General features: G+C 34.7%; 1 protein-coding gene across 1 annotated transcript in view; it reads right to left on the bottom strand.

Annotated features, from left to right (window-relative positions):
• Positions 1-2,193: 2,193 nt before the first annotated feature.
• The window catches only part of LOC114892567 (glutamate decarboxylase 1-like), a 40,776-nt gene continuing 17,034 nt past the window's right edge, over positions 2,194-25,935 (bottom strand). The window contains 16 exon segments of the mRNA XM_029217667.1: positions 2,194-2,367; positions 3,250-3,375; positions 6,146-6,253; positions 12,209-12,287; positions 12,390-12,454; positions 13,452-13,532; positions 13,534-13,572; positions 14,308-14,362; positions 16,372-16,451; positions 18,050-18,165; positions 18,484-18,596; positions 21,414-21,504; positions 23,574-23,649; positions 23,651-23,701; positions 23,703-23,818; positions 24,233-24,349. Of these exon segments, the coding sequence (XP_029073500.1) occupies positions 2,194-2,367; positions 3,250-3,375; positions 6,146-6,253; positions 12,209-12,287; positions 12,390-12,454; positions 13,452-13,532; positions 13,534-13,572; positions 14,308-14,362; positions 16,372-16,451; positions 18,050-18,165; positions 18,484-18,596; positions 21,414-21,504; positions 23,574-23,649; positions 23,651-23,701; positions 23,703-23,818; positions 24,233-24,349 (1,487 nt within the window).

Consider the following 25,935-nt stretch of genomic DNA (forward strand, 5'->3'; position numbering starts at 1 on the left):
CATGTGTCTTTATTTCTAAAATATAAAAGTTTTCGGACATTTAACTTGAATGGATGCAACAAAGCTTGAAAAACAGAAGGGTACCATCTCCTCTGTAATGAAGAACCATGACAATATTTGATTGCACCCTGAATGATTAATAAAGATAAAACCAATGTTATGGAACTTTATTTTTACCTAGTCTAGCTACTGGGTTGGCCAAGAAGTTCGTTGAGTTTTTTTCCATAAAATGGCTCTAGTAGTGCTTAGTTGTCTTTAACTTCATTCAAAACAATTTTGTTAGATTGTACTGTGACAGGTGTCGTATCAGTGTGCATTTTTAAAAAAACATCAAAATTGGTGAATTTTTGTGTAGCCATTTTAATATTGAATATAGAAGAAAAAAAGCAACATTTTCAGCATATTATGCTTTATTATTTCAAGAAAGGTAAAAACGCAACCGAAACACAAAAGATTTGTTTAGTGTATGGAGAAGGTGCTGTGACGGATCAAATGTGTCAAAAGTGGTTTGTGAATTTTCGTGCTGGAGATTTTAATATTTTAATATTTTAAATCTCTGGCTTTATTTGACATAATAAAAAATTAATTATGCAAAACTAACGATTATGCACTGAGCCTATACACAGCCAAGACTACAGAGCTCTTATTGGGTCTGCCTTCCTGTTTGTCTATTGGTGGGAAATAATTGTTAATGGGCTACAAAGAAGGGGTTATATATATACTATATTAAATCCTATTCCTCTCTGTATTTTTCTCTAAATTCAATTCTATATTTCCATTTATTTTTCTCATCATGTAATAATTTTTAAGGTCTCAGCTCTCTTTGAAGTTACAAAATTATTTGATTTTTTCCTATATTGAGAAAATATCTTTTAATTTTTTTCAGCTTTATTGTATTATAATTGACAATTAAAATTGTAAGATATTTAAAGCGTGCATAATGATGATTTGATATATGTACACATTGTGAAAGAATAAAACTAACACATACAGAGTGATTCAAAGTTTTAAAAAATATTTAACACAATTACTTTATTCTAACAACATCCCTGCAGTATAGGCACAATTATTATTCCTATTTCAGAGAAGAGGAAAGAGATCTGCATAACTCAAGTGATTTGACAAATGGCTCGACTGGTAGTAGTGTATGTGAATTGCATCAAGGCATTTAGCAGGTTCTTTGTCATACACACTTGAGAAAAATCCTGGCTAGCGTCAAATTTGGGTTTTATTACTTATCAGCAGCATGCTGTTAGACACATTATTTAAATTCTTTAAATCTTCATCTTCTCATTCATGAAATGGGGATAATAAATCACTTTAAATCGTAATATTGAGAGAAATAAACGAAACCATGCAAGTTAAGATTCTTAGCATACCGTAAGTGCTCAATGTTAACTCTATTATCTCAAAAAAGGAGCTGAAAAATACTAATTTTATCATCACTGTGGAGCTACCTGATTCCATTTTGTGAACTGTGGCCAATATACTTTGGGGGATTATTAAAAGGTTGCCACTGTTGTTGACCTTCAGAGACATTAAAAATGGCATTGCAGAAAAAAATGAATTAAATCATTGCACAGAAGCTTGGTAGAAGCCACAGTTCCTTCTAAATAAAAATGCAGGGACCAAAAGGCAAATATGTCAGCCCTTGTCATTCTCTTCCCTGACTCTCTGCTCCAAAATACAGAACGTTTTGTTCATCTGATTTATTGAAATAGAGAAACATCACAAGTATTTTATTTTTTACAGAAACAGAACACTGCCATATGTTACTGAAAATGATTTCACCTCGGGAAGGCTTTATGCAACTAATTCAAGCATGTAAATATATGTTAACTTACCAAATGTTCACAATGGAACTTCTTTCTTTACAAGAGGTAGGAATTTTGTCTTTCTTATTTACTGACGTATTCTAACACACCAAGAAAAGTCCCTGACAGTTAATGGATTTTCAGTAATCTTTCATTGAATTAATGAAAACAACAAATAGATGAACAAAATTGAATCTATTATCTATCTATCAATCTTCAATGACCCACTGTTCTTTATTCATCTTGTATAACATAGGATAAAAGAGAATCAAACGTTCTCAAGAAAGAATATCATTTATAATATTCCTTTCTTATTATCTTCAGCAGTAAATCTTTAAAGTCGGTGTTTAGTTTTGGTATTCAAAATCACATTGCAGTATCATAAATCTTTCCCAAGTCTTTCAATTTCATCAATAACATAGTCAACATCAGTTTGTCTTGTGGCAGGATTAGAAAAGACCATTCGAAAAAAATTTACTTTGTCCCCATAAGGCTGGTAGTTTAGCATGGCTGTGCCTTCCTCTATCATTTGTGCTTTAATCTTTGGAGCAATCTGTGTATAAATGCAAATATCATTAAAAGGAAATTTTACAAGTAAATACTGTTCCACATCCTAGATGGCTACATAACTATCATTAGCTTGAAGTAAATTGCAGGCAATTTAAAACTGTCAGGGATAATTTTTAAGAAGCAGCTTAGTACAGAGAAAAGGCAGCACGTTCTATATTCATACTGTAGCTCTTGTTACTCCATGATTCACGATTACCAAACTCACGAAATAATGCAAGTGTGCTAGAATACATTAAAGAAGGTTGTGTGACATTTTATTTATGTGGCAATTCAAGTAGAAGTATCTGGGAGAGGTAAAATGAAATAGAAAATGGAAAAGCAGTAGTATCTTTTGGTATTCTAACTTCCGCTCTTTGAATCATTACAATACATCTTGAGTTTTTCTACAAGGTCACTGTTTTACAACAAAACATAAGTTTCTTTGTAAATTTTACAGAGACAAATTCTATCTGTTTAATTGTCTTGCACAGCTCCTAAAACAATACCATGCACGTGACATTAGATCACATTACGCCCTTGGGTTATTATTATAAGACAAAGTGGTACTGAGACTGGGAAAGGACGAGGAGGGCATTCTATAACTATTCAATGTGTTCCTCTTCCCGAAACTTCTACTCCTGCACAGTTTACCTTTAAAATGCTACAGATGCTCTCCATTACTTAACTTTCCCATAAGTTTTTATATATGGCAGGGCATATACATACATATATATATATATATATTTGCTTATATAGTCATTATATGGTCAGACATTTCATTTAATGTCCTTCTTTAATATTTTAATTAATCAACATGACCATAAAATAAAAGGTATTAGTTATTGCCTGCAATATTGTTAAAAACTGCTTTATATTTCCCCTTTGCCCTCCATCCAGGAGCATGCGCAGATCTCTGAGAGGGACGGCTCTCTGGTGAGTGAGTGTGTGTATCTCCAGGAAATAGCTCGCTCTCTGTAAACGTGTACTCCACTCTCAGCTGGTAGTAATTACCCTAGTAAAAGGTAACACTTACATGTTAAGAAAAAAAATTAAGAGCTTCGCTCAGTACTTGCCTCAAACCACAAAATATTTAAACGAGGGGTATTATTAAAAAGCAAAACAAAACCAAAAAAATTCTCTATTTTCTCTTAAGACTTATAAGCCCAGTGAAATTTTCTGATGACATAAAAAGTTGATGCCCTTAAACACTGATATCAGATAGTTTGTGTTCAGCTTCTCCTAGGGCGGATCACATTGCCTAAGTAGTTGTGATGTTGGTCAACTCAAAAGTGGTGGTGATACTATTATAAAATGTATGTATATAATGCATGCTTAAGATAGGTTAAAAACTTACAGTAAATGTATAGCTAAATAACGCACAATAGTGGCAATTCTCTTTATTTTAATATACATTCTTAGGGTAAAGATTAAATCTTCTCATTGCTATGACATTTATTTGGATTTTTTTCAGTATTGATCACTGATCTGTAATAAAATCTCTCCTAGATTCTTGCTCAGATGACCTTATGATAAATATTTCAAATGTGATAATTCTTCTCCAAGTACATCTTCTATTGCTCATAAAAATTGTAATTATTTCTATTCTTATCTTCTCCCCACTAAGCCTTCTAGCTTAGAACTCAGATTCTGTCTTATTCATTTTATACCTCTAAATCCTCTGGAACATATGGCAAGCATTAACTGATGAATGAATTAACCAAAGGGTAAAAAACTCAGTAAATTGAATATTAGCATTCAAAAAATATTTTTCAATTATATAAAGGATGACTAGATTAATTTGCAAAATGACTGGTGGGTTGAGATTTCACTTGGTTCCATACAAATATTTTTTAAAAATGTCTTAAGACCACATTACCGCCTTCCACGAACCAATCAAACTAACCCAGACACATTATTTAAAAGGCAATATTAAAATGATAAATACCACACCATACACACAAACTTACCTTTTGCAGTTCTTGATCTCTTCCAAACCTTTTGGGATATGTTTAAGTCCAGAAGCAGACATTGGTGAACTCAGGCTAAATCAAAAATTAAAATTTTAGGGCTTCCCTGGTGGCGCAGTGGTTGAGAGTCCACCTGCCGATGCAGGGGACACGGGTTCATGCCCCAGTCCGGGAAGATCCCACGTGCCGCGGAGCAGCTAGGCCCGTGAGCCATGGCCGCTGAGCCTGCGCGTCTGGAGCCTGTGCTCCGCAACGGGAGAGGCCACAACAGTGAGAGGCCTGTGTACTGCAAAAAAAAAAAAAATTAAAATTTTACAAGTATTCTTAAAGTTTTACCTAATTCTTTAGTAATTTTATAAGTATCATTAAAGCCCTACCTAATTCCTTAATTATCCCAGAAGTATTTAACTTTTAATATATTTTAAAATAGTTTTTGAGGATCTAATACATGTATCAGGCACCAAATACAGAGATAAAGAAAATGGTGTCCTCACAGAGTGCCCAGTCTTCAGCCATCCATCCCATGCCCATTCCTCAAAATATATTAAATATTTTAATGACAGTGCCAATTTTATATTTGAGTAAGGTCATTCAGGACAATCAGTTAGGGGAGAGAACAATTGAGGGAAGGAGAATATTAGTTAATAGAATGTTATAGTAATTCAGGAGAGAATGGAGAGGACTTCACTGAAGCAGTGGCCACGGGTACAGATAGAAGAGTTTAAATTTCCCTAATCTTCAAAAGATAGAATTGATCTTTGCTAGGTTTTCAAGATGAATTCAAGGTTCTGGCTTCAGTGACTAGATGTCTTTTATGTAGATAAAGGGGTATAAGAGAACTTTACTTAAATCAATTTATGAAAGCTCATTTCAGAGAGGCAGATAAATGATCAGAGAATGTACAGTATTAAAAACAAACAAATTTCTTTACTTCTAGTTTCCACTTAAGACTGAGTGAGACTAACCAAAAATAGAAATAATACAATCAGAGGGAGACAATGTAGAAAAAAGACCAAGCACCTTTGTTTCCTAATAGTTACTCTTGCTAGCATGACTTAAAGCATGCCATTGGGTTGGCTGACTGGGCCTTGCAGAGGAAGATGGATAGAATACTAGCAAAACTCTCCATTTTTTCATTAATATCTACTTAGTACTTTAATAATGATTAACCAAGGATTATCATATAATTTAAAGCCCACTTTTTCTTATGTCATCTACTATCCAGAAACCCAACTGCATTCTCTAACATACAAGAAAAAAACTAGGAACAATTAAATTACTCTTAATTCAGTGCCATCAAAATCAGAAAAGCAATTATAACCAGAGTTTCATCTTAAAAATTTAGTATAATCATCAAATTAATCTTTTGGACCCTCGGCCTGTAAGAAAGAGAACTCAAATGGAAAAGTTTTTAAAACCGAAATGTTTTGCATTTAGATAAAATATTTAAAATAATTTTTACATACAACTTTTAAATTATCTCAAAGTATTGGATAGGTAACATATTCAAGTAAAAAAATACTCAGCAAAGGGCTTCCCTGGTGGCGCAGTGGTTGAGAGTCCGCCTGCTGATGCAGGGGACACAGGTTCGTGCCCCGGTCCGGGAAGATCCCACATGCCGCGGAGCGGCTAGGCCCGTGAGCCATGGCCGCTGAGCCTGCGCGTCCGGAGCCTGTGCTCTGCAACGGGAGAGGCCACAACAGTGAGAGGCCCGTGTACCGAAAAAAAAAAAAAAAAAAAAAAAAAACTCAGAAAAGAAAGTATAGATACTTTAAACTCTCTCTCACAAATAAAGCCCACTAGTAGAGTCCTTACCTTTGCATCAAATACTAGCTTAAAGTTATCTTTTCTCTTTAAAACTTTATAAAAGTATTTTGCAAGTTCCATATATCTGTTGATCTGTGCCTCAAAGCCATAGGTTCCCTGTAGTTAAAAAAAATCAAAAGCTTCATTCAAGTAAGTACCTTTAAATTACACTGGAGAAGTTCCTGAAATGTATTAAATTTATTTAAATGTACTTATTTAAATAAATGTGATTATTATCTTACTAACAGTAGGTATTATATATTCTTACTGCATTCTTATTTCTATCCCCTCAACCTGCTTTTACTCCCTACTGTCTGTGGAACTTGAGGCAAGTTACTCAGCCTTTCTAAGTTTGGTTGCCTAGATCTACAAATGTTTGATAAATATTTTGACATGAATTTTTTATCTGTCTAGTATGCAGAGCAAATTTTTAAAAATTATATATAATGTAGTGAGGAATAAGAAATATGACAAATAAAGCCCTTGGCATACTGGCTGGCATAGTGCATCTTAAAACTGACAATTGTTGAGCTTCAGCAGTATATCAGGTATGTAGTTTAGTGCTTTGTACTCTTAGTTTAATTTACTCTTAGAAGAATCCTATAAAGTGGATAATGGAGGCACAGAAAAATCGACCAATCTGTCTCCACTCACTGTCTTTCCCTTGGTGATTTCCACTTGTCTCATGGCTCTAAGCAGTATATACAGGTTGATGACTCTCCCACTTTCATTTCCGTCTGAGACCTCATCTCTGAACCTCAGTCTCCTGCTTCACATAACTAATAAACATCTCAAAATCAATGTCCAAAAGTGAACTCCTGACCTGTCTGCACCAACTTGTTTCTCCCAGTCTTCCCAATCTCAGTAATACATCAATTTTATCCTTTAGTTGCTAAGGCCCAAAACATCAAAGTTTTCTTATCCTTGACCCTCTTCTTTTTCTCACTCCCCACATCTAATATTTTGGAAAATTCCACAGGATTTACCTTTAAAACGTAATTAGAATCTAATATATCTTAACCTATTCACTGCCACTATGCTGGCCCAATCACTGTCCACTGCATTACTGAAATTGCTTCCTAACTGGTCTCTTTGCTTCTGTCCATGTGTTCCATGTATGTCCATGCTGAGGGTATGTGTTCATAGTTACTCTAGGCTTGTGTAGTGTAGGGCCTTGACAACCATATGAGGTGGTACTTCAGTGTCTTCTCAATACTTAAGCCTTTGTGATCAGAGCTGGCTTCATGAGCATACAACCTGTGCAGTCACACAGGGCCCATATTCAGAAGGGCTTCAGGCTTAATGCTCTGCTGTCGCTGTCCTGAAATTCTTTAAAATTTTATTTTGGACTTGTGTTTTGAAAGTGAAGTCCAGTGGGACAATGGATTATGCCTATGAGCTAAGGAGATACAGGCAACATATATGTCTGCCACTCCTTGCCTCCCCAGGCACACATAGCCTTTGCATTGCACAATGAGCATGGAATTCCACTGGTCCTACCATATGTGGCAACTCAGTGACAATGCAAATAGCACGAGGTAAGGATGCTACACCTACAACTAAGTAAGCAGGGATGCTCGGAGCCCCCAAGAGGCTACACTTTCTGTTTAAATCAGAACTTGTTTTCAACAGAGACCGAAGGCAATGGAGTTCTAAGAAAGAGTAATGACGGAGGAACCCTTTCATTTTCTTTCTTACATTATTTCTTCATATGACCAGCTCATTCCATGTTAGCCACATTGATCTCCTTGTTGTGTCTTAGATGCAACAGGTGTGCTTCAGTCTCAAAGATTTTAAATTGAGATTCCCTCTTGCTACACAGCTAAATATTAGCGTGATCTCCTCTTCACTTTCTTCAGATTTTTGCACAAGTGTAACCTTATTGACAATTACCATACTATTTAAAATTAAAAATAACCCTAGCACGCAACTTTTTATCCTTTTTCAAAGCCTTATTTTTCTCCACAAGAAATATATATGAATCAAAATGTGTAAAAAGCTTTGATTGATGAACATTTGGTCAGATGCTCCCAACTTTCACAGTTTTGAACAAATATTGGTTTGGAGAAGGCATTACTAGTCTTTGAAATGCTTAAGAATGGACATGATTAAATAGCAGTGGACTGATATTTTGAGCTAACCACTTTATCATTTGATATTTTTCTTTGAGGGCAGTCTGGTTCAGGGAGAAGCTGTAAGTAATTAGAGGAAGAAAAAAATGCAGAAAAGTTAATAGAAATTATTGATGAAGAATATTCCTACTCTGAATTCTGAAGAAATGGGGCTAAATATCATTGAAATACTTGGCATAGAGTTTATTACTCTTCAGCAATTTTCCACATAGAGCTTTTGGTGGCATTCAATGCATACTAAATTGGCAATGAAAAAATCAGGATATGCATCCTCCTTGTGAATGTATCTTTAAGTTTCTTGAAAAAAATCTACAAAGATTGAATAGTAAAGACAATGGCACTTCTATTCTGAACTTAATTGGACTCTGTTAGCCCAGGTCCTCCAAATAGCAGACACCAAGATGAGATTAAAGGTGCAAGGACTTCATTAGTGAAGTACCTGTGTGAAAGATAGTGGGAAGGAGCCAGTCAGACTGGGAGAGCTTTCAGACTGTGCATAAGTCTGACCCTAAGTGAAGGAAACAGGTGGGGAAAGGTGGGGAAGAAGCATCCTGGAGTATGATGAAATCTAAGTAAAATTCAGAAAGGCCCTTGGGAACTCTTCACACCAACTCAGCTATCAAGAGAGTCTCGTGTCTCTCAGGAATGGGAATGCCTTAGAATCCCTGCCGTGCTCAATGAGTGACTGACTGGGAGAAAACTCTGGAAAGCACAGCCTCAGGGCAAATGCAATTATGAATTTGAGAGAAGCAGATGGGCTCTTGGACAATTAAGTTCCCTATAGCACTTTCCTGGCCAAACACAGTCATTTTATGAATATAAAACCAGTCCAACCCATGTAGAAAATCCAACCAAAAAGAAGCTTTTGCATTCGATTTGCTTCTGCATAATAATCGATGTTTGTAGAATCTTACATTACTATATGATTTTCTTCTTACTTTTGTAACCTATCACAGTATTTTATGTAACTAATTTTATTTTTAAGAAATATGAATTTCATTAAAGATGGCTCCTCTTTCTACTATCAATGAATATTCATTCTGTAATTATAGCAAATGAGAAAAACTATTAAATTTTTCATTTATATCTCTGGACTTCATTCTTAATGCCCATTATTTTGTCAAGAGTACTGATGGAGATTCACATAGCAGATGTTTAAATATTTACTAGTTATAAATCATGCTACAAACTTGCAAGTCAACTCCTCCCATTCAAGCCCATCATGGGTGTTTACCTGAACCTGATTTCTTGTATATAAAAACGTTCTATAATATAAAAGAATTCCCATTTCACGGTATGCTGAAATTTTTTTCCTGTTCCCAGGAATGGCCCTACTTATATAGCGTCTGTTTATGCACCATTTTTATGAAGTAGTCTCCGTATGCAAAAGATGATGAGCCTGCTTTTCATCACTACCCAGTGTGAGTTTTGGCATTCCCATGGTGCTATGAATTGTATTAAGAAAGACAATATGAATTTGTGGAAAAAAATATATTTTGGATTTAGGTGAGTTGTCACCTTTGCTCCTTAGATGTAGTTCTCTTCATCCACTAGCAAGTTAATTTCTTTACCTATTTAACAGATATAACCAGCACAACTGTTGGGAAACATAAGCTAAATAACATACGTAAAGCTTTCTAGCCTAATACATGTTCAATGAATGGTAGATCCATTACTATTGAATGAATGTATTCATTATTTCAATGCCTCATTATCAAAAGAATTTAAGGTGAGTTACCAATGTCGATACACTATTCAAAGTGGTTTTTTTAATGCTTGTTTTGAACTAGGTGATTATAAGGTTAGGAAAAAGCAGTTGATGAAAGAGATAAATTTAGAAGAGAAAATGCTGCCAATATATTATATACTAACCAATATATTATTGCCAATATATTATAGACTAACCAAAGTAGGATCATGAATTTGCCTGTGATTCATGTTAAAGAACATATTTTTCTATTAGTGTTTTGTATTAGGGATTCCATATCTACCAAATAAAAATCTAACCAGCTCTAACTGCCTCTGATACTGACATCTGAGAGAGTCCCTTAGGGTCCACAGGGTGGGTAATGTAAGGTAGAGGACCAGGTCCCCAATATATTAAAGATGTTGTTAGTTCATGGCAAAGCTTTCATCTGAACAGAACCTAATGCCCATCTTCCTATAGAGTACTGGGAAGAAGGTGATAGGAATAGCTTCCTAAAAGCATGTCAATTATTTAAATTAAATTTTAAATAAGGGGCAGTTAAAAATTATAAATAAGGGGCAGAATGAGGGTGTAGACATGTCCTGCTGTTGTCATAGTGTTTGGAGAGACAATATATGCTGCTCTTGGGCTTACCTGGTGGCGCAGTGGTTGAGAGTCCACCTGCCGATGCAGGGGACACGGGGTCGTGCCCCGGTCTGGGAGGATCCCACATGCCACAGAGCGGCTGGGCCCGTGAGCCATGGCCACTGAGCCTGTGCGTCCGGAGCCTGTGCTCCGCAACGGGAGAGGCCACAACAGTGAGAGGCCCGCGTACCGCAAAAATAAAAAGAAACGAAATTGAGTTATTTGTAGTGAGGTGGGTGGACCTAGAGTCTATCATACACAGTGAAGTAAGTCAGAAAGAGAAAAACAAATACCGTATGCTAACACATCTATATGGAATCTAAGAAAAAAAAAAAAGGTCATGAAGTACCTAGGGGTAAGATAGGAATAAAGACACAGACCTACTAGACTAGAGCATGGACTTGAGGATGTGGGGAGGGGGAAGGGTAAGCGGTGACAAAGTGAGAGAGTGGCATGGACGTATATACACTACCAAACGTAAAATAGATAGCTAGTGGGAAGCAGCCGCATAGCACAGGGAGATCAGCTCGGTGCTTTGTGACCACCTAGAGGGGTGGGATAGGGAGGGTGGGAGGGAGGGAGACGCAAGGGGGAAGAGATATGGGAACATATGTATATGTATAGCTGATTCACTTTGTTATAAAGCAGAAACTAACACACCATTGTAAAGCAATTATAGTCCAATAAAGATGTTAAATAAATAAATAAATTCACATCCTTTCTCTGAAAACCTTGCCAACAGGTGGGTGTCAAAATACAGATTTTTAAATAATAAGTAGTTTAGTCCATATATAGAAGATAATGCAACATTTCATTGGGGTCTGGGGCTGTATGTCATAATCAAATACATTAACATTTCTATAGTGAAGTATGAATATCTACATTAAGTGGGTACATAGAGTCAATATGAGCCTCACAACAGGTCAGGATTGGTTTTGTCACCTGATGAACTACAAAAAAATTAATTGTTCAGAACATCTTTAAATTTTAAAATTGTAAATAAGGGACTGTAAACCTATAATTCTTCAATTCTTGCTTAATTGGTGATAATTTATAAGGGAATAAAGAAGGAATTGTAACAGATAAGTTGGAGAGTATAGCAGAGGTTAGAGATCATAAAGCTCATACATGTTAGAGCAAAGATTTGAAAATGAATAAGATTAACACTCAGGTCCATCTTCCCTGCTAAATGACACTGGTCATATATGAAGTACTACCTAAAAGCTGAAAGATATTTAGGGGAAACAATTCCAATCAGAGATGATGAAAACTTGCACTATGACAGAGAAGGCAGGTTCAAAGAAATAAGAAGAGTTGAATATCTTAATTAGATTTTTTAAAGAGCAATTCAAACTTGCCCTAAGAAAGCAGTTAGTATTTGAATGGGAAAAAATAATTGCAATATTTTAACTTAAATAAAAGGACTATATCATAAAATAAAAAATAAAAAGATCAAAGGGGAAGGATCAGTTTTCTTCAACAGGGCAAATGGTGCTGCACTACGTTAATTCAATGAGGCCACAATTATTTTGGTTTTGAACATTCACAATGAAGCTAATCATTACCAAGACGTCATTATGTCCCTACTTGAAAATAGAAATTATTTACTTTTTCCCCAGTCAGGATAGCAGAGCACTGAAGGGGGATACCCATGAGTTTATGTGGATTCCAGGTCACAGAGTTGGCCCTAGGTGACAAAACAGCCCCAGTTAGTGCTCACCGTCTAATGAAAGAAAACAGAAGCCTAAATAGGTTCTTTCTCTTGCACAAGCAATGGCCCGGGTCTCACCTTTCAATGCCACTGAGTTTATAGGAGTGGTTTCTGGACAGCAACAATCCACCTCCGCAAGCTGCCTGTAACAGATACAAAGGATTTGTGTTCCTATTTCTTTTTTTTTTGCGCTACGCGGGCCTCTCACTGTTGTGGCCTCTCCCGTTGCGGAGCACAGGCTCCGGACGCGCAGGCTCAGTGGCCATGGCCCACGGGCCCAGCCGCTCCGCGGCACGTGGGATCCTCCCGGACTGGGGCACGAACCCGTGTCCCCTGCATCGGCAGGCGGACTCTCAACCACTGCGCCACCAGGGAAGCCCTCTATTTCTTTTTACATAGCACTGAATGCTTTTTCCTATGTTCATTTTATTTCAAAAGTTGATGAAGATTTAATTGTTATTCAAGATAATTATAAACTTGGCTATAATTATCCTACTTCGAAGAACAATGCATTTAAAAATTTCCTCCTATGAGTTTTCATTGTCTATTCATGACATAGTAAAGTTTTTTTTCTAATTAATTCAAAGAGATACCTTCTGTGTAATTTCCAGAGACAGAAATTTTTAAAAGTTGGAATCAGATTTGGCAATACTACAGAAAAATTAAAATATCTACCATATTATATAACTTTAAATTTGTCCAACTCTAGTCAAAGCCAAAGACATTTTTGCCCAAAGTCACTGTACCAAACTAATAGCATCAAAACTTTTGATTTCCATAATAGCTATTAATTAAGAAACGTATATTAGAGTAATGGGCTAAGTCCTTTTGATTTAAAATTGTTTTAACTATTTCTTTAAACTGATTTTCTAAATTGTTGGTTGAATATTAATAGAGGTTTAGACTTTTTTTAAACACTAGATACATTTGTAGCTCATTCCATGATAGTGTATTAAGTCTAATTTAAGATAATTTATGCAAATAAGACTATTCTTTCTTGATATTTATTCTTTATAAAAATTAGGGTTATAGAAATTTTTGTCTTGCCTGCCATGTCAATTAAGAAATTTTAAGGACTATTCATAGGATACATCTTTTTAAAAAGGTGAATCATGATCCAGACTCAAGGATGTGACTTACATCCACACGCATCCAGAGTTTGTGCATCTCACAAATACCTGTGATGTCGTGGAGTGGGTCGCAGGCCCCGAACACTGTGCTTGCTGCCAGCTGTGGCAGTGACACAAAAAGGAGTTTGGCCCTGGTGATGACAAAAGCTGCATCATTCTTACAATCCCATGAAGTCCACTCCTATGCTAATATTGTTACTTAACCGTTACACTTCTGGACATCAGGAAGCTGGATAACTTTGACTAAGTACTTAAAAATTTCAAATACTCAAAGGTACCTACAGTAATGGAAAAAGTAGCTTAACCGTAAGATGAACTAATACCACTACCTCTGAGTCTCATTTATTGTTATTTCTCTCTGAATTTATTTTCAGAAAATCATACCACAACAATAGAGCTGACCAAACCCCTTTCTTAGTAAATATCCTGGTAACTTTTCTTTTGATAGTTAACAGAAACAAAATTATCAGGAAATACTACAATGTTAATTATTTCACTTCAGTTTTAGAAGAAATTTCCTACATTTAGGGATTATTTTATTTCCTTTAGCAATTATCTTATCAATTGTTTTCCACTAACAAAAACAGGTGAAGAGGGCTTCCCTGGTGGCGCAGTGGTTGGGAGTCCGCCTGCCGATGCAGGGGACATGGGTTCGTGCCCCGGTCTGGGAAGATCCCACATGCCGCGGAGCGGCTGGGCCCGTGAGCCATGGCCGCTGAGCCTGCACGTCCAGAGCCTGTGCTCCGCAATGGGAGAGGCCACAACAGTGAGAGGCCCGCAAACCGCAAAAAAAAAAAAAAAAAAAAAAAATAGGTGAAGAAAATTAAGATGCATTTGTGTGTTAAATATGGAACTTCAGAACATACCTTCCTTTTAGTTTGTAATATATTTTTCTCTAACTCAGCTGGAATCATCTTTCCCCTTAAAAATGCAAATACACATTGATTTCTTATCAGTGAATAAACAAACCAATTCTACCAATTAGAAGAATACGTAATATTCAAGATTAAAAAATTAGTTTTTATTGTCTCCCAAAGGTATTTATAGGTGTAAAAACAACTATTAAGTAAATGTTTAATTCTCTAAAACCAATGTTAAATATCATGTTATTTGAGTTAAAGAATGCTTAGTTTACTATTCAATCATCTTAAAATCAGCATTACTTACAAATCAGAAGATTCTGATTTTTCTAAGAAAGATACAGATGATTCTTTTCTTTCTTTCTTTCTTTCTTCTTTCTTTCTTTCATCTACCTAATTATTAACCTTTAATTATAAAGACTTCTTAGTATCAAGGTAGAAAAATCAAGTATCCAAATTGGGGGAGCGGGGGAAGAACATGACACAAATTCAGGTGGCCTCACATTTCTTCACAGAGAATTTCTGGGAAAAAAAAACCCAAAAGCCAATATTTTCCTACTCCATCCAGTTTTCAGACTAAAATCCTGTCTATTGATGATTCAGAAGAAACATTTCTCTTAAAGTCAGGAACAAGATAAAGATGCTCACTACCATCAATATTATAGTATTTTTTTCTGAAGAAATACCTATTAGCTAGCTAGATGATTATAATGATGATGATAGATAGATAAAAAGAAGAGGAGAAAAAAACCCTAATTTGAGTACATATGGTTGTATACCTGGAATTCCTAACATTGTTTATTGAAAAACTCTTGAAAATGATAAGAATGTTGAGCAAATGGGTGGTTACAACAATTAGGTTCCTATTTTTTAAAACTAATTGTTCTGAATAAACATAGAACATATCCTATTAATAGCAGTAAAAAAGATATAAAGTATCTGGGGGAGGGATTCTCAGGATTTATATAAAGAAAACCAAACGACTTGAGATAAGTATTGAATTATAAACATAAAACATATTTGCAAAATATTTTATATTCATATATTTTATATTTCAAAACTTTTCAATATATAAATATTTTTTTACAAGCCAATAAATAATAAACCACCAATAAAATATGGGCAAAAAACATGAACAGACAGATCATGGTAATACACAATTGGCTGGTCCATATATTGGCTATACATTGTCCCAAATATTACTAAACGTCATCTTTGTCTATCAGAATTTTCAAGTACAGAAGTATTGATAATATTCAGGCTTCACAAGGTAGATAAGAGTATCAATTAACTGAAAAATGTTTGAAGGGCAAATAAAAATCTTTATGAAATTGTAAGTGCAGACATTCTTTGAACCAATAATTCAACTTCTAGAGATTCACATGAGAAATATTAAAACACAGACACTCAAATATATTTATATAATTATATTCATTTAAGCATTGTTCTTAAATACTAAAATCTAGGTGAAAACCCTTTTAAATAAGATATGTGAAATTATGTTACAGTTATAAAATGGAAAACTCCGAAGTAATTAAAAAAGAATAAGGAAGGTCTGTATAAATTCATGGGCTAAGATTCCTAAGATATATTCTAAAGCCAAAAAAAATAAAAGAATAAGTTGCAGATTATAACACAGAATTTGATATGCATAAATGTATAAATACATTTGATATGCATCAAAATGATCTCCCAGAATATATGTATTTGTAATGTAGTTTATTTATGAAAAGTAGGATTCAAGACAAATGGAAATATATTTTCACTCTGTAGATTTCTAATGCAGTCGAATTTTTCAGCTCTAAACATCATTATATTGCTAACTGGATCTACTTAAAACAAGGAACGGATATGTGACAGTCTCACTGATTTAGGACTATACTTAGTAAAGAAGTCTTAACAGTAGGATAGGATACCTTGGTGCTTGTTTCATAATTACTTCTAGTTAAAATTATTGAAACTAATATGGGAGAGTATTCTTGCTAAAAATTGGGATAATAGAAAAATGGGATTTTAATCTTCATACCAAGCATGATGATAAAAAATTCTGAGAATGTATTAAGGACATACCTTTCATCACATTTTGCTTCAATTACATTATCAGTTCCCATACCAAGGATTGCTGCAGATTTTTTTACTGAATATTGACCCTTGGGCAAAAATGAAAACAAGAAAGGTATTAATTCTCCCGCCTTAAATCATCACTTACACTAGTGCATCACTCACACTAGGGCTTACATGCATAGCTTTGCATGGGTTTGTGCATGGATATATATATATATATATATATATATATATATATATATACACACACACACACATATGCAAGTAGAGTTCTCAAGGCATAGTTCCAGACCCTTATCATTACATTTGTTGAGATGAAGAAGGTTGTAGTACCTCTTTCTAGGAGGCACTATCACAGAACACGACTCTTTAAATGCAGGAGTTTGAATATTCTCTGTATACACATGAATCGTGTCATTTATAAATTTAGTGACAGTATCCTCCAGGTAAATCCTTACATGTTATGGACAGGTTTAAATCTTGAATTTCCCATTTTTTTTAAAGAGTGAGGCCTGAAGAAATGAATCAATTCTTATTCTGCTTGCAGTTTTTAATTTTGACTTTGACATCAACTTTGATTTCTTGCCTTCTAGGTGACTACTATCTCCTTGTATCATTTGCATACTGTAAACAGTATCAGTAAGATGGAGGTGACAGCTCAAAGATAAACTTGGCCTGGGTTATTTTTAGCTGCCCGGAAAAGACCAGATATATGAGAGAAACAAGTAGAGAAATTTAAAACCCTAACCATATTTTCATTTCAATGGAGAATGCATAGATGAAATAGGAAATGTTCTTTTTTAATCTGTATTGTGGAATTTCAGCTTATTTGCTCATTATATTTAAAAAGTATATGTGAAATGATGAAAATGACATTTGTAAACAAGCATCTTCAATTGTATTAAGTTTTATAGTAAACTACATTAAATATACAGCAGTGGTCTCTAATTTGATAATATACATTTATAATAATGCCAGTTTGAGTTTGGCAAAGGAAAGACATTGCAAACATGGGGACATTTTAAAGAAAACCCTGTGTTTCCAAGTACTTTTAGATAGAATTCTCAAGCTGGGACTACAATTACACTTTAAGATTATAAATGTTACCGTGGTAGAAAAGAAAAAAGTGATCGGATTTATTAGAGGGATGAATTGATTTTTTAAAAATATGTATTGTTACTAGGCACAGGGTTGGAACATTAAAACTAAAGGAGACCTCAGTGGATATATTGTCAGTATCAGAAACATTTGGCTGAGGACCTATAAAATAAAGCTTTCTTGTCAACCGACTCTTACAGTCCTAACTGGAAAAAGAAAACATTAAACACATTCGCGTTCTTTTAATTCAACTTTAAAGTGAACCATTATATCTTTGAATTTTCTGTCTTGCTTTTTTTATGGTATAGGTAGCAAAATGTTTTATATTTATAATCACATTTTTTCTGTTAGTTTCTCCTATGTTGAAATAAAATTTTAATACTGACTTACCTGTATTGCTAATCTATAGAGCCTATACCAACTGGAAAGTTGTTTTTCCCCTTTCCAATATTAATCCATAGATCCAGACAGATTACTGAATATATTTAATGGAAAAATGAAGCTAATATTCTCAGTCTTTCAATTACTTTATCAGTGTATCTTAGAAGACTCTTAAAAGTTGGAAAAATCTAAACTTTATACTTACTTGTTCAGAAACAAACAATACAATGCATGGAAGTGCTGTCATGCCTTTTGTTTTTATCTCTGGATATTGCCTATAACGAGCTACTAATATACCATAGAGGTTTGATATACTCCCACCTATGGAAGAGAAATTGTGACTGTTAATCTAGTTTCCAAAATCAGAAATGTTGATTGAAATCATGACAGTTTGAGAGTTTTCTGAAACTAAAATTGTGCCAAATCACTGATGTCATTTTTAAAATAGCCTTCCTTGAAAGTGTTAAGCGAAAGCTCAAACAACACAATTCACAACTTTAAGATTTCTAAAAACTTTCTTTATAATTATAACCAACACAATGGCTTATGAACATTTATCTCTGGAAAACGGTCATATTAGCTGAAATACATTTTGAGTGTCTCCTGATATTTCTTTTCGCTCATAAACATTTTTCTTACCAGGTGAGAATATCCCATCTGCTTCTGTTTCTCTCCAGCCAATAATTTCACACGTTTTCTTAAGAAGAATTGTCTCCATGACAGTAAATACTGGAGCTATTTCATAGGTAAACCTATAATATAGAAATTCTACTGTGAATTATATTACATGGAAGAGGATAAATAAAATCATGTGCTAGATAAGAGTCTACACATTTCTGTATGCTATAATAGACTGTGCAAGAAATGGTTAAGTTTTATATGTTCTGAATGGTCCCTTCCAGATCTAGAGTGCGTTAGTTCTACAAAGGAAGTATCAAGGTTTCCATGGTTTTGTGAGGTAGCTGGGAATTTCATTTTCCACCAAAAGGAATTTGAAAGTAGCTCCATCCCCTCAGCACACACACAACACTGTTTGGGACAGAAAATGTCCAGTTATCAAGAAAATATTTACACATTTCCTAGGGGACAAGTTAGAAAGACAGATATCTAGAGCTACAGACAATATCTCGCAGAACCTGAAAGAGCCTTTTCTAAAAACTGATTGATAAACGTTTTTCACCTAAAGACTGTACTGTGAGCAAACACACCCCAAAAAAAGGCTAAATACGGTTATGTTTTCAATAACAGCTTGAAGCAAGCAGACGTTACAGGAACCACATGGGCCCCATGGAAAAGAATTCAGAGAGCACTGTTACGGGGACTCTCCTCTGAGTCTCCCTGTGAAATTAGCTCCAGAGAAAGAAGCTGGGACTTAAAAGAAGGCTCTAAGCTTTTCTCTATATGTATCCTATGCAATAAACAGTGATGTATGTGCAATGAGCTCTGAAATCAAAAAATGGGTTCAGTTATTCTCAAGAAATCCTTTTATTTGTTCTTAAAAAAATTGTAAAGACCTCTCTAAGTGTAATTATATATGATGCCGGTATCAGGGACCACGTATGTGCCACTTCAGATGTCCTCAGCTTTCTCTGTCTCTAAGGCCTTTGGATGTTATTCAGGCCCAGCCACCACTGTGACCACTTTCACTCAGACTCACCCACAACCCAATGGAGAGTCGCCTCCCACCCACACTTGCAGTCTCTGACCTTCAGCCCCAGGGTCTTCCTTTTGCCCTTAGTATCACAAGTCATGGAATCAGCTGGTAATCCCAAGAATGCCCAGTTATTATGTGTGGAGAACTTAACATCCCATTGTGCAGTCCTTTGGCTGTTAAGAGACCTGGTTGAGAATAAATTTGTTCCCCTTGCTCCCTCCAGAGGGACTGATCTTAGAAGCAGTCACTTACAGGGGGCCATATATCCCAGGAGATCATGCACTCACTTCTGCTTATACTAAGTGGTAGCCAGGTCTAAAATGCCCCTCCTGTTACCCTCTGCCCTGTCCTGACTCCCTTCATTTCCCCCAATCCTGCTCCTCTGCAGGGCATGCCCTAATAAAGTGTTAATCTATAAACTGGCCCCAGGCTCTGCACAAAAACACAGATTAAGAAAATCCATTACCTATTAGAATTAGGCTTCTAGTTCCAAGAAGAACAAAGTTTACATAGCAAGCCTACGGGATGTCCATTTCAATGAGGCTCATTTCTGCCAGTGTTCTGTCAATTTCAGCTTCTACGCACATTACATTTTTGATCCTATTTCAATTCCATGGAGTAGACATTATTATTTTCAGACAACGGAGACCCATTAAATGGTAGAATTAGGACTTAAATTTGGTTCTTGTTAATTCCATCTCGCATGCTTTTCCATTATCTCAGATTATGGTAGGAGATATCCATGGAGATATCCAATGGAGATATCCATTCATTAAAATGAGAAAAATTCAAAGGTAAAGAACCCTCTCTTAAATCCTTTGTCTTTGCATCTTCCATGTATTCTTTCCACTATTTCTCTGTTTAAACCAAGAATCTATATTTTCTTCACACAAAAAATGATTGTTTCGTAATAATGGGATTCCAAATAATGAAGCAAGATTTATAAAATGATTTTTGTGTAATCATTTTATAACATATGAAGTGCACCATATAGTCTCAAAAGATATAGGTTTTTTAAAGTATTACTCTATGCATGTTTAAATAAAGGGCCATAATCAAGCAATAAAAATTAAAACTAGCAGTAAACTGTGCAGGTTACTTTTACATGCATTTCACATCTATAAATCCCTGTGCATCATTAAAATCCCAATGACAACTAAACAGTTAAAATAAACCACAGTTTTCCCACATAGCAAAGCAGTCACTTCTCATAAATGTTTAGTTCTTGGTTTTAAAGTTTAAATTTCTACCACCTATCTCTTTTGATAGCTAGTTAAATTATATTAACATCTGACACAGACTGATCCTTTCAATTTCATATCTAATCATTTCCCTATCCCTTTAACCTTGAAATATATTGCCCTAAAATTAATTTTACTTCAAAACGTTGCAGCAGTGTATCTAATTTTCTTATAACTGTAAGTTTTGCTGTGGCAAAGTTCAGAATTTGTAAGGAATCACATTGGAGTTCAATTTAACTTTCCCTTAATAGTTTACTTTCTTCACCTTCAAGCAGATTGAAGTTCTAATTTATATGCAGGAAACTTTTCACATACTTGTCTGTGTCTTTTTTCGACTACGTGCTCTGGGCTGTTTTGGGTAGTGTTGAAACGATTCCAGTCCTGGAGCTGGGCTCCCCATCTGCACACTAATAACTCAGACTAAAAAACTGAACTCTACTTACCAGGAAATTCATATCCTGAGATTTTCTAGAGAGAGACTGTCCAGAGGACCAGTCAAAATGTCACTCAGGGAACAGGAACCATCTTCTTTGCATTTCTCTCGGGGTATCAACTATTTGTTTCTGATACAGCAAACATCCTATCCAGCAAAATGTAACTTCCGCAACTGACATCTTCACTCTTGCTTATGTGTCTAATAGTCTCACATTCCTTAGACCCAGAAGGATACTGACATGTTGGTATTTGCAGTGGCTGTCAACCATTCCCCTGCAAGTCCAATCACATCTAGCCCACTGGAGAGCTGGTTAAAATAGCATGGATGTCCTAGAAAAAAAGACAAAATTGCAAATGGGTCAAAGTAAAAACACAAGGCTAAAAAGTAGTTAAATTTTATAGCAGTTTCTCAGTGAACAGGTATTATGGATCAAGCACACTTTACTTATTTCATTCAGTAAATATTCCTGAGCAATTATCATATGCAGGGACAATGCTGGGTATTGGGATCCAGTGGGCATACAAGGTGGACATAGCTGCTACCATGGAGATCTCACTGACTGGTGGAAGAAAAAGACAATAATCAAGTAATGACACAAATGTGTTTAATTACAGTAAAAATCACTACAAAGGAAAGGATCAGGATGTTATAAGACCATTCCTAGGGCATCCACAGCAGTCAGGGGAGCAGAAGAGGCAATCTCCAGAGAAGACTTCTTGGAGGAGGTGATCTTTCAGGGACAATTTGGTTGGTTTCCAAACAGTGGAGGAGGATTATTATGAGCACAAGGAACAGCTATGAGAAGGCACTGAATTGAGAAGGGGCTTGAATGCCAATGCCAGAGTGAGGAGCCCACCTAAAGCAGACCAAGGATGTGGTGTGTAAAGCTACCTCAGTGAATGGGGGATCAACCACCTAAAAGATAAAACAATTTTCCCTCTGAAGTTCCTTATCCATTTTTTGATTAAAACATCAAGTCCCTAGAGATTATCATACTAAGCAAAGTAACTCAAAGAAAGGCAAATACCAAATGCTATCACCTATACATGGAATCTAAAATATGACACAAATGAACCTATCTATGAAACAGAAACAGGCTCACAGACACGGAGAACAGACTTGTGGTTGCCAAGGGGGAGGGGGGTGGGGGGAGGGATGGAGTGGGAGTTTGGGCTTAGCAGGTGCAAACTATTATATATAGAATGGATGAACAACAAGGACCTATTGTATAGCACCGAAAACTATATCCAATATCCTGTAATAAACCATAATGGAAAATAATTTTTTAAAAGCACCAAAAAAAGATAAATAATTTCAACTAGGTTCTGAAGAACCTAGGGGCAGGACAGGAATAAAGACGCAGATGTAGAGAATGGACTTGAGGACACGGGGAGGGGGTAGGGTAAGCTGGGACGAAGTGAGAGAGTGGCATGGACATATATACACTACCAAATGCAAAATAGATAGCTAGTGGGAAGCAACCACATAGCACAGGGAGATCAGCTCGGTGCTTTGTGACCACTTAGAGGGGTGGGATAGGGAGGGTGGGATAGGGAGGGTGGGAGGGAGACGCAAGAGGGAGGAGAAATGGGGATAAATGTATATGTATAGTTATTCACTTTGTTGTACAGCAGAAACTAACACACCATTGTAAAGCAATTATACTCCAATAAAGATGTGAAAAAATAAAAAAACACCAAAAATAGATAATTTCAACTATGAAAAAAACCAGGTCCCTCTTATAATGATGTTTTGAAATTTTGTATTAAGAAAGGATCACCAAACATTACTTGTCAAACTGAACAATCTATATTCAGCTCAGTTTAAATTAATCTTCCCCTCCTTAACTCCAAAATGGATTGTTCTTTGCACTGGTTTTACACTATATCTTAAAGATGATGTGCATGATAGCTCTTTTTGAATCTCTTTTTTGCCTCTAGAGCCTGTTCAAATATCGTTTGCTCCTGGAAGTATCATTGCTTTAAGAGATTAAGAATCAAGTTACAACGATATTAATTTATTCAGAAAACACTTTCTAAAATGTAGGCTGTATATATAAATTATACATATATCTAATTTTAGCACTCTATGTTTTATTGATGTATGGAGACTAAATTAAGCATCAATAATGAATATTATCAAATAAAACAAAAAAATGAAAAAGGTAAATAAAAATTTTATGTTATTTGCCATTGAGATATAACTCTCCAAATCAAAATCATTTTTTTTTACTTTTCTCTGTTAATTAATAAGCAATTCATATATGACAATACCAATTTAAAATAAACCAGACAAATGTTTTAAATAAAAATGAATAAAATTGGAGTATTTTTCAACACAAATGTAAACTCAAAGCTATTCATTCAGTTCAGTTCAGGCACACAAATTTGAAAATCACCTGTTTTAACACCATATTTTAAGGTATCTGTGCAATAACCAAGCAACTGCTCCAGAGACTCAGGATGGTCAGACAGCTATTAAGTCAAACCGATCCAAGCCTTCAAGAAGTTGATGAGGATGATGAAAAGTCCAATATTTTACTCTTAACATCAAAAGTTTTCTCGATGTAGTGCAGAAGAATATTTACCACTTGTAGCAGAAAACATTTTGTTAAATCTTTGCCATCCTTGGATGGCAACAAATCTAGAGGAAAAAAAAGAGAGATAAACAGCAGGGTCAGTAACTAAAGAGCCAAAGAAAATCACCATGAGACTGAGTTTTGATCATTAAATATTAAAGATATTAAAAGGCCATGTCAAATAGCAAATGAAGCAGCATTTGTCCAAATCCAACAAATAATCTTCATTCAAAGTCCCACTGGATAACAGTTTTCACCAAAAAACAGACGATTTTAGATTAACATCATTGGACAGAAGAATTGTCCCTTCAAGTTCTCCTAGATGGACCTTATTGTCAAAAACTGAGCTGGTAAGTGTACTTTTAAAAGTAAGTTGAAGAATCAGATCTTAAGGAAATCATAATTGCTTCAATAAATATATAGATGACATAGAATTTGGTAAAAAGAAAACAAATAACATTTGTTAATGGCATCCATACCTGAAGCATAAGCATTTGATAAATTAGTCATTAAATTCTCAGTGTGAGCTTCTTTTTTTGCATCTTTGTCAGCTGATTGAAATGGATGAACAGATTTTTTTCTCATCTGTTTCCTATCTACGTTGAGAAAGTTATTTGTGATTATTAAAACATGCTGATAATAGGTATTTACTGCTTTTATCTGTAATCAAATGTATGCCTCCAAAAAATTCATAACATTTGAAATTTTTATTTACACATGATCTCTGGTATCCAGATAGGTGTAAACTGGAGAGAAGCATTAGTTCTACTGAAGTTTTGTAAGGCTCTTTAGTTTCATAACAGTTTAGTGTAGAGGATTAGTAATTTAGTAATTAAGACCTATCATGTTTAACTATAAATAACAATGCCTACTATATAAGATCCTGAAGTGCCTTGCATACATATTAGCATTTAACTATAAATTCTACTACATACTAAGAGTCCTAAGTGCTGTACACACATTTTAATCCTTATAAAGACATTTTTCCCAGTATGCACATAAACATTTAAAGAAGTTAAATAATAATAATTAACACTTGTTGAGCACATACTATGGCCCAGGAACTGTTCTAAGTATCTCACATGTATTATTCAATCCTTATAGCATAGGCTTATGATGTACGTAACTATTATTATTAACAAAGATAGCTTTATATATGGTGGAACTAGAATTTATAGACAGGTATTTGAATCGAAACGCCATTAAGTTATCTATCCTCTTTAAAAATTAATATTTGAAAATAGTAAGTCTTGAGGTCTTCTTCAATAAAAGTATTTAACCAGATATCCAATCAAGTAAGTAATTCGTTGTTAAGCATCATTTTATGTTCTGGGCAATGTATGGGAAAAAAGAAAGTACAAACTATAATGTATAAAATCAACTTGTTTACCTATAGCTATATAGAAAAAACACAAAGTAATCAGAAAATGATGTATGGCTAAATTTTGTAGTTTGGATTTTGTAAGCTTAGTAGTATTGTTTCCAGCTCTAATGGATCTTTCTTAAAGTAAAATAAGCTATTTCCCTATATAATCCAGACTACATTTGTTAAAACTGTAGCAAGGTTAATTTGGTTTAATTTTTAAGCATTGCTACAACAATTATCAATTGATAAAACATAAGCATTTTAAATGTTTATGTATGACAGATAAAAGTGTTCTATAATAGCTTTTTCCATAAATAAAAACCTGATACATCAAAAAAACTGTGCATAAGAGAGCAGAAATTACAGAAATGTGAGATGATTTGCAAAGAATGCAGTGTACTTAAAAACAAATTTCCATATTACATGTTGACCCAGTAAACATATATTAGGTTAATGCTTTGTACAATTTTTTTTCTAGAGGAAAATTGCTTTCTTCGAGTTTCACTGCTATAGACAATGAGAAATAATTGATAATAAGTAAATTTTAAAGTACTAAAGCTTTAAAAGCATTACTTTTTAAAAATAATTAGTGGAAACAAAAATCACAAGGAAAAGTAAAAAGCTTCTGTACATGAAACAGTATTACAGAACGTTTATAAGGAAATTATGTAGAAACCAAAAAATTTGATATTATTGGCATAAGAATTATATTCCACTAATAGCTCAACTACACATTGGATCTACAACCTAAAACTAAATTAAATTAACCTTTAATAACAAAATGCTTGTTTTAAATGCATAAGTAAGATAATGATT

This window comes from Monodon monoceros, unplaced genomic scaffold, assembly GCF_005190385.1.
Source record: "Monodon monoceros isolate NGI ecotype Baffin Bay Population unplaced genomic scaffold, NGI_Narwhal_1 Super_Scaffold_1, whole genome shotgun sequence".
NCBI classification, from domain to species: domain Eukaryota; kingdom Metazoa; phylum Chordata; class Mammalia; order Artiodactyla; family Monodontidae; genus Monodon; species Monodon monoceros.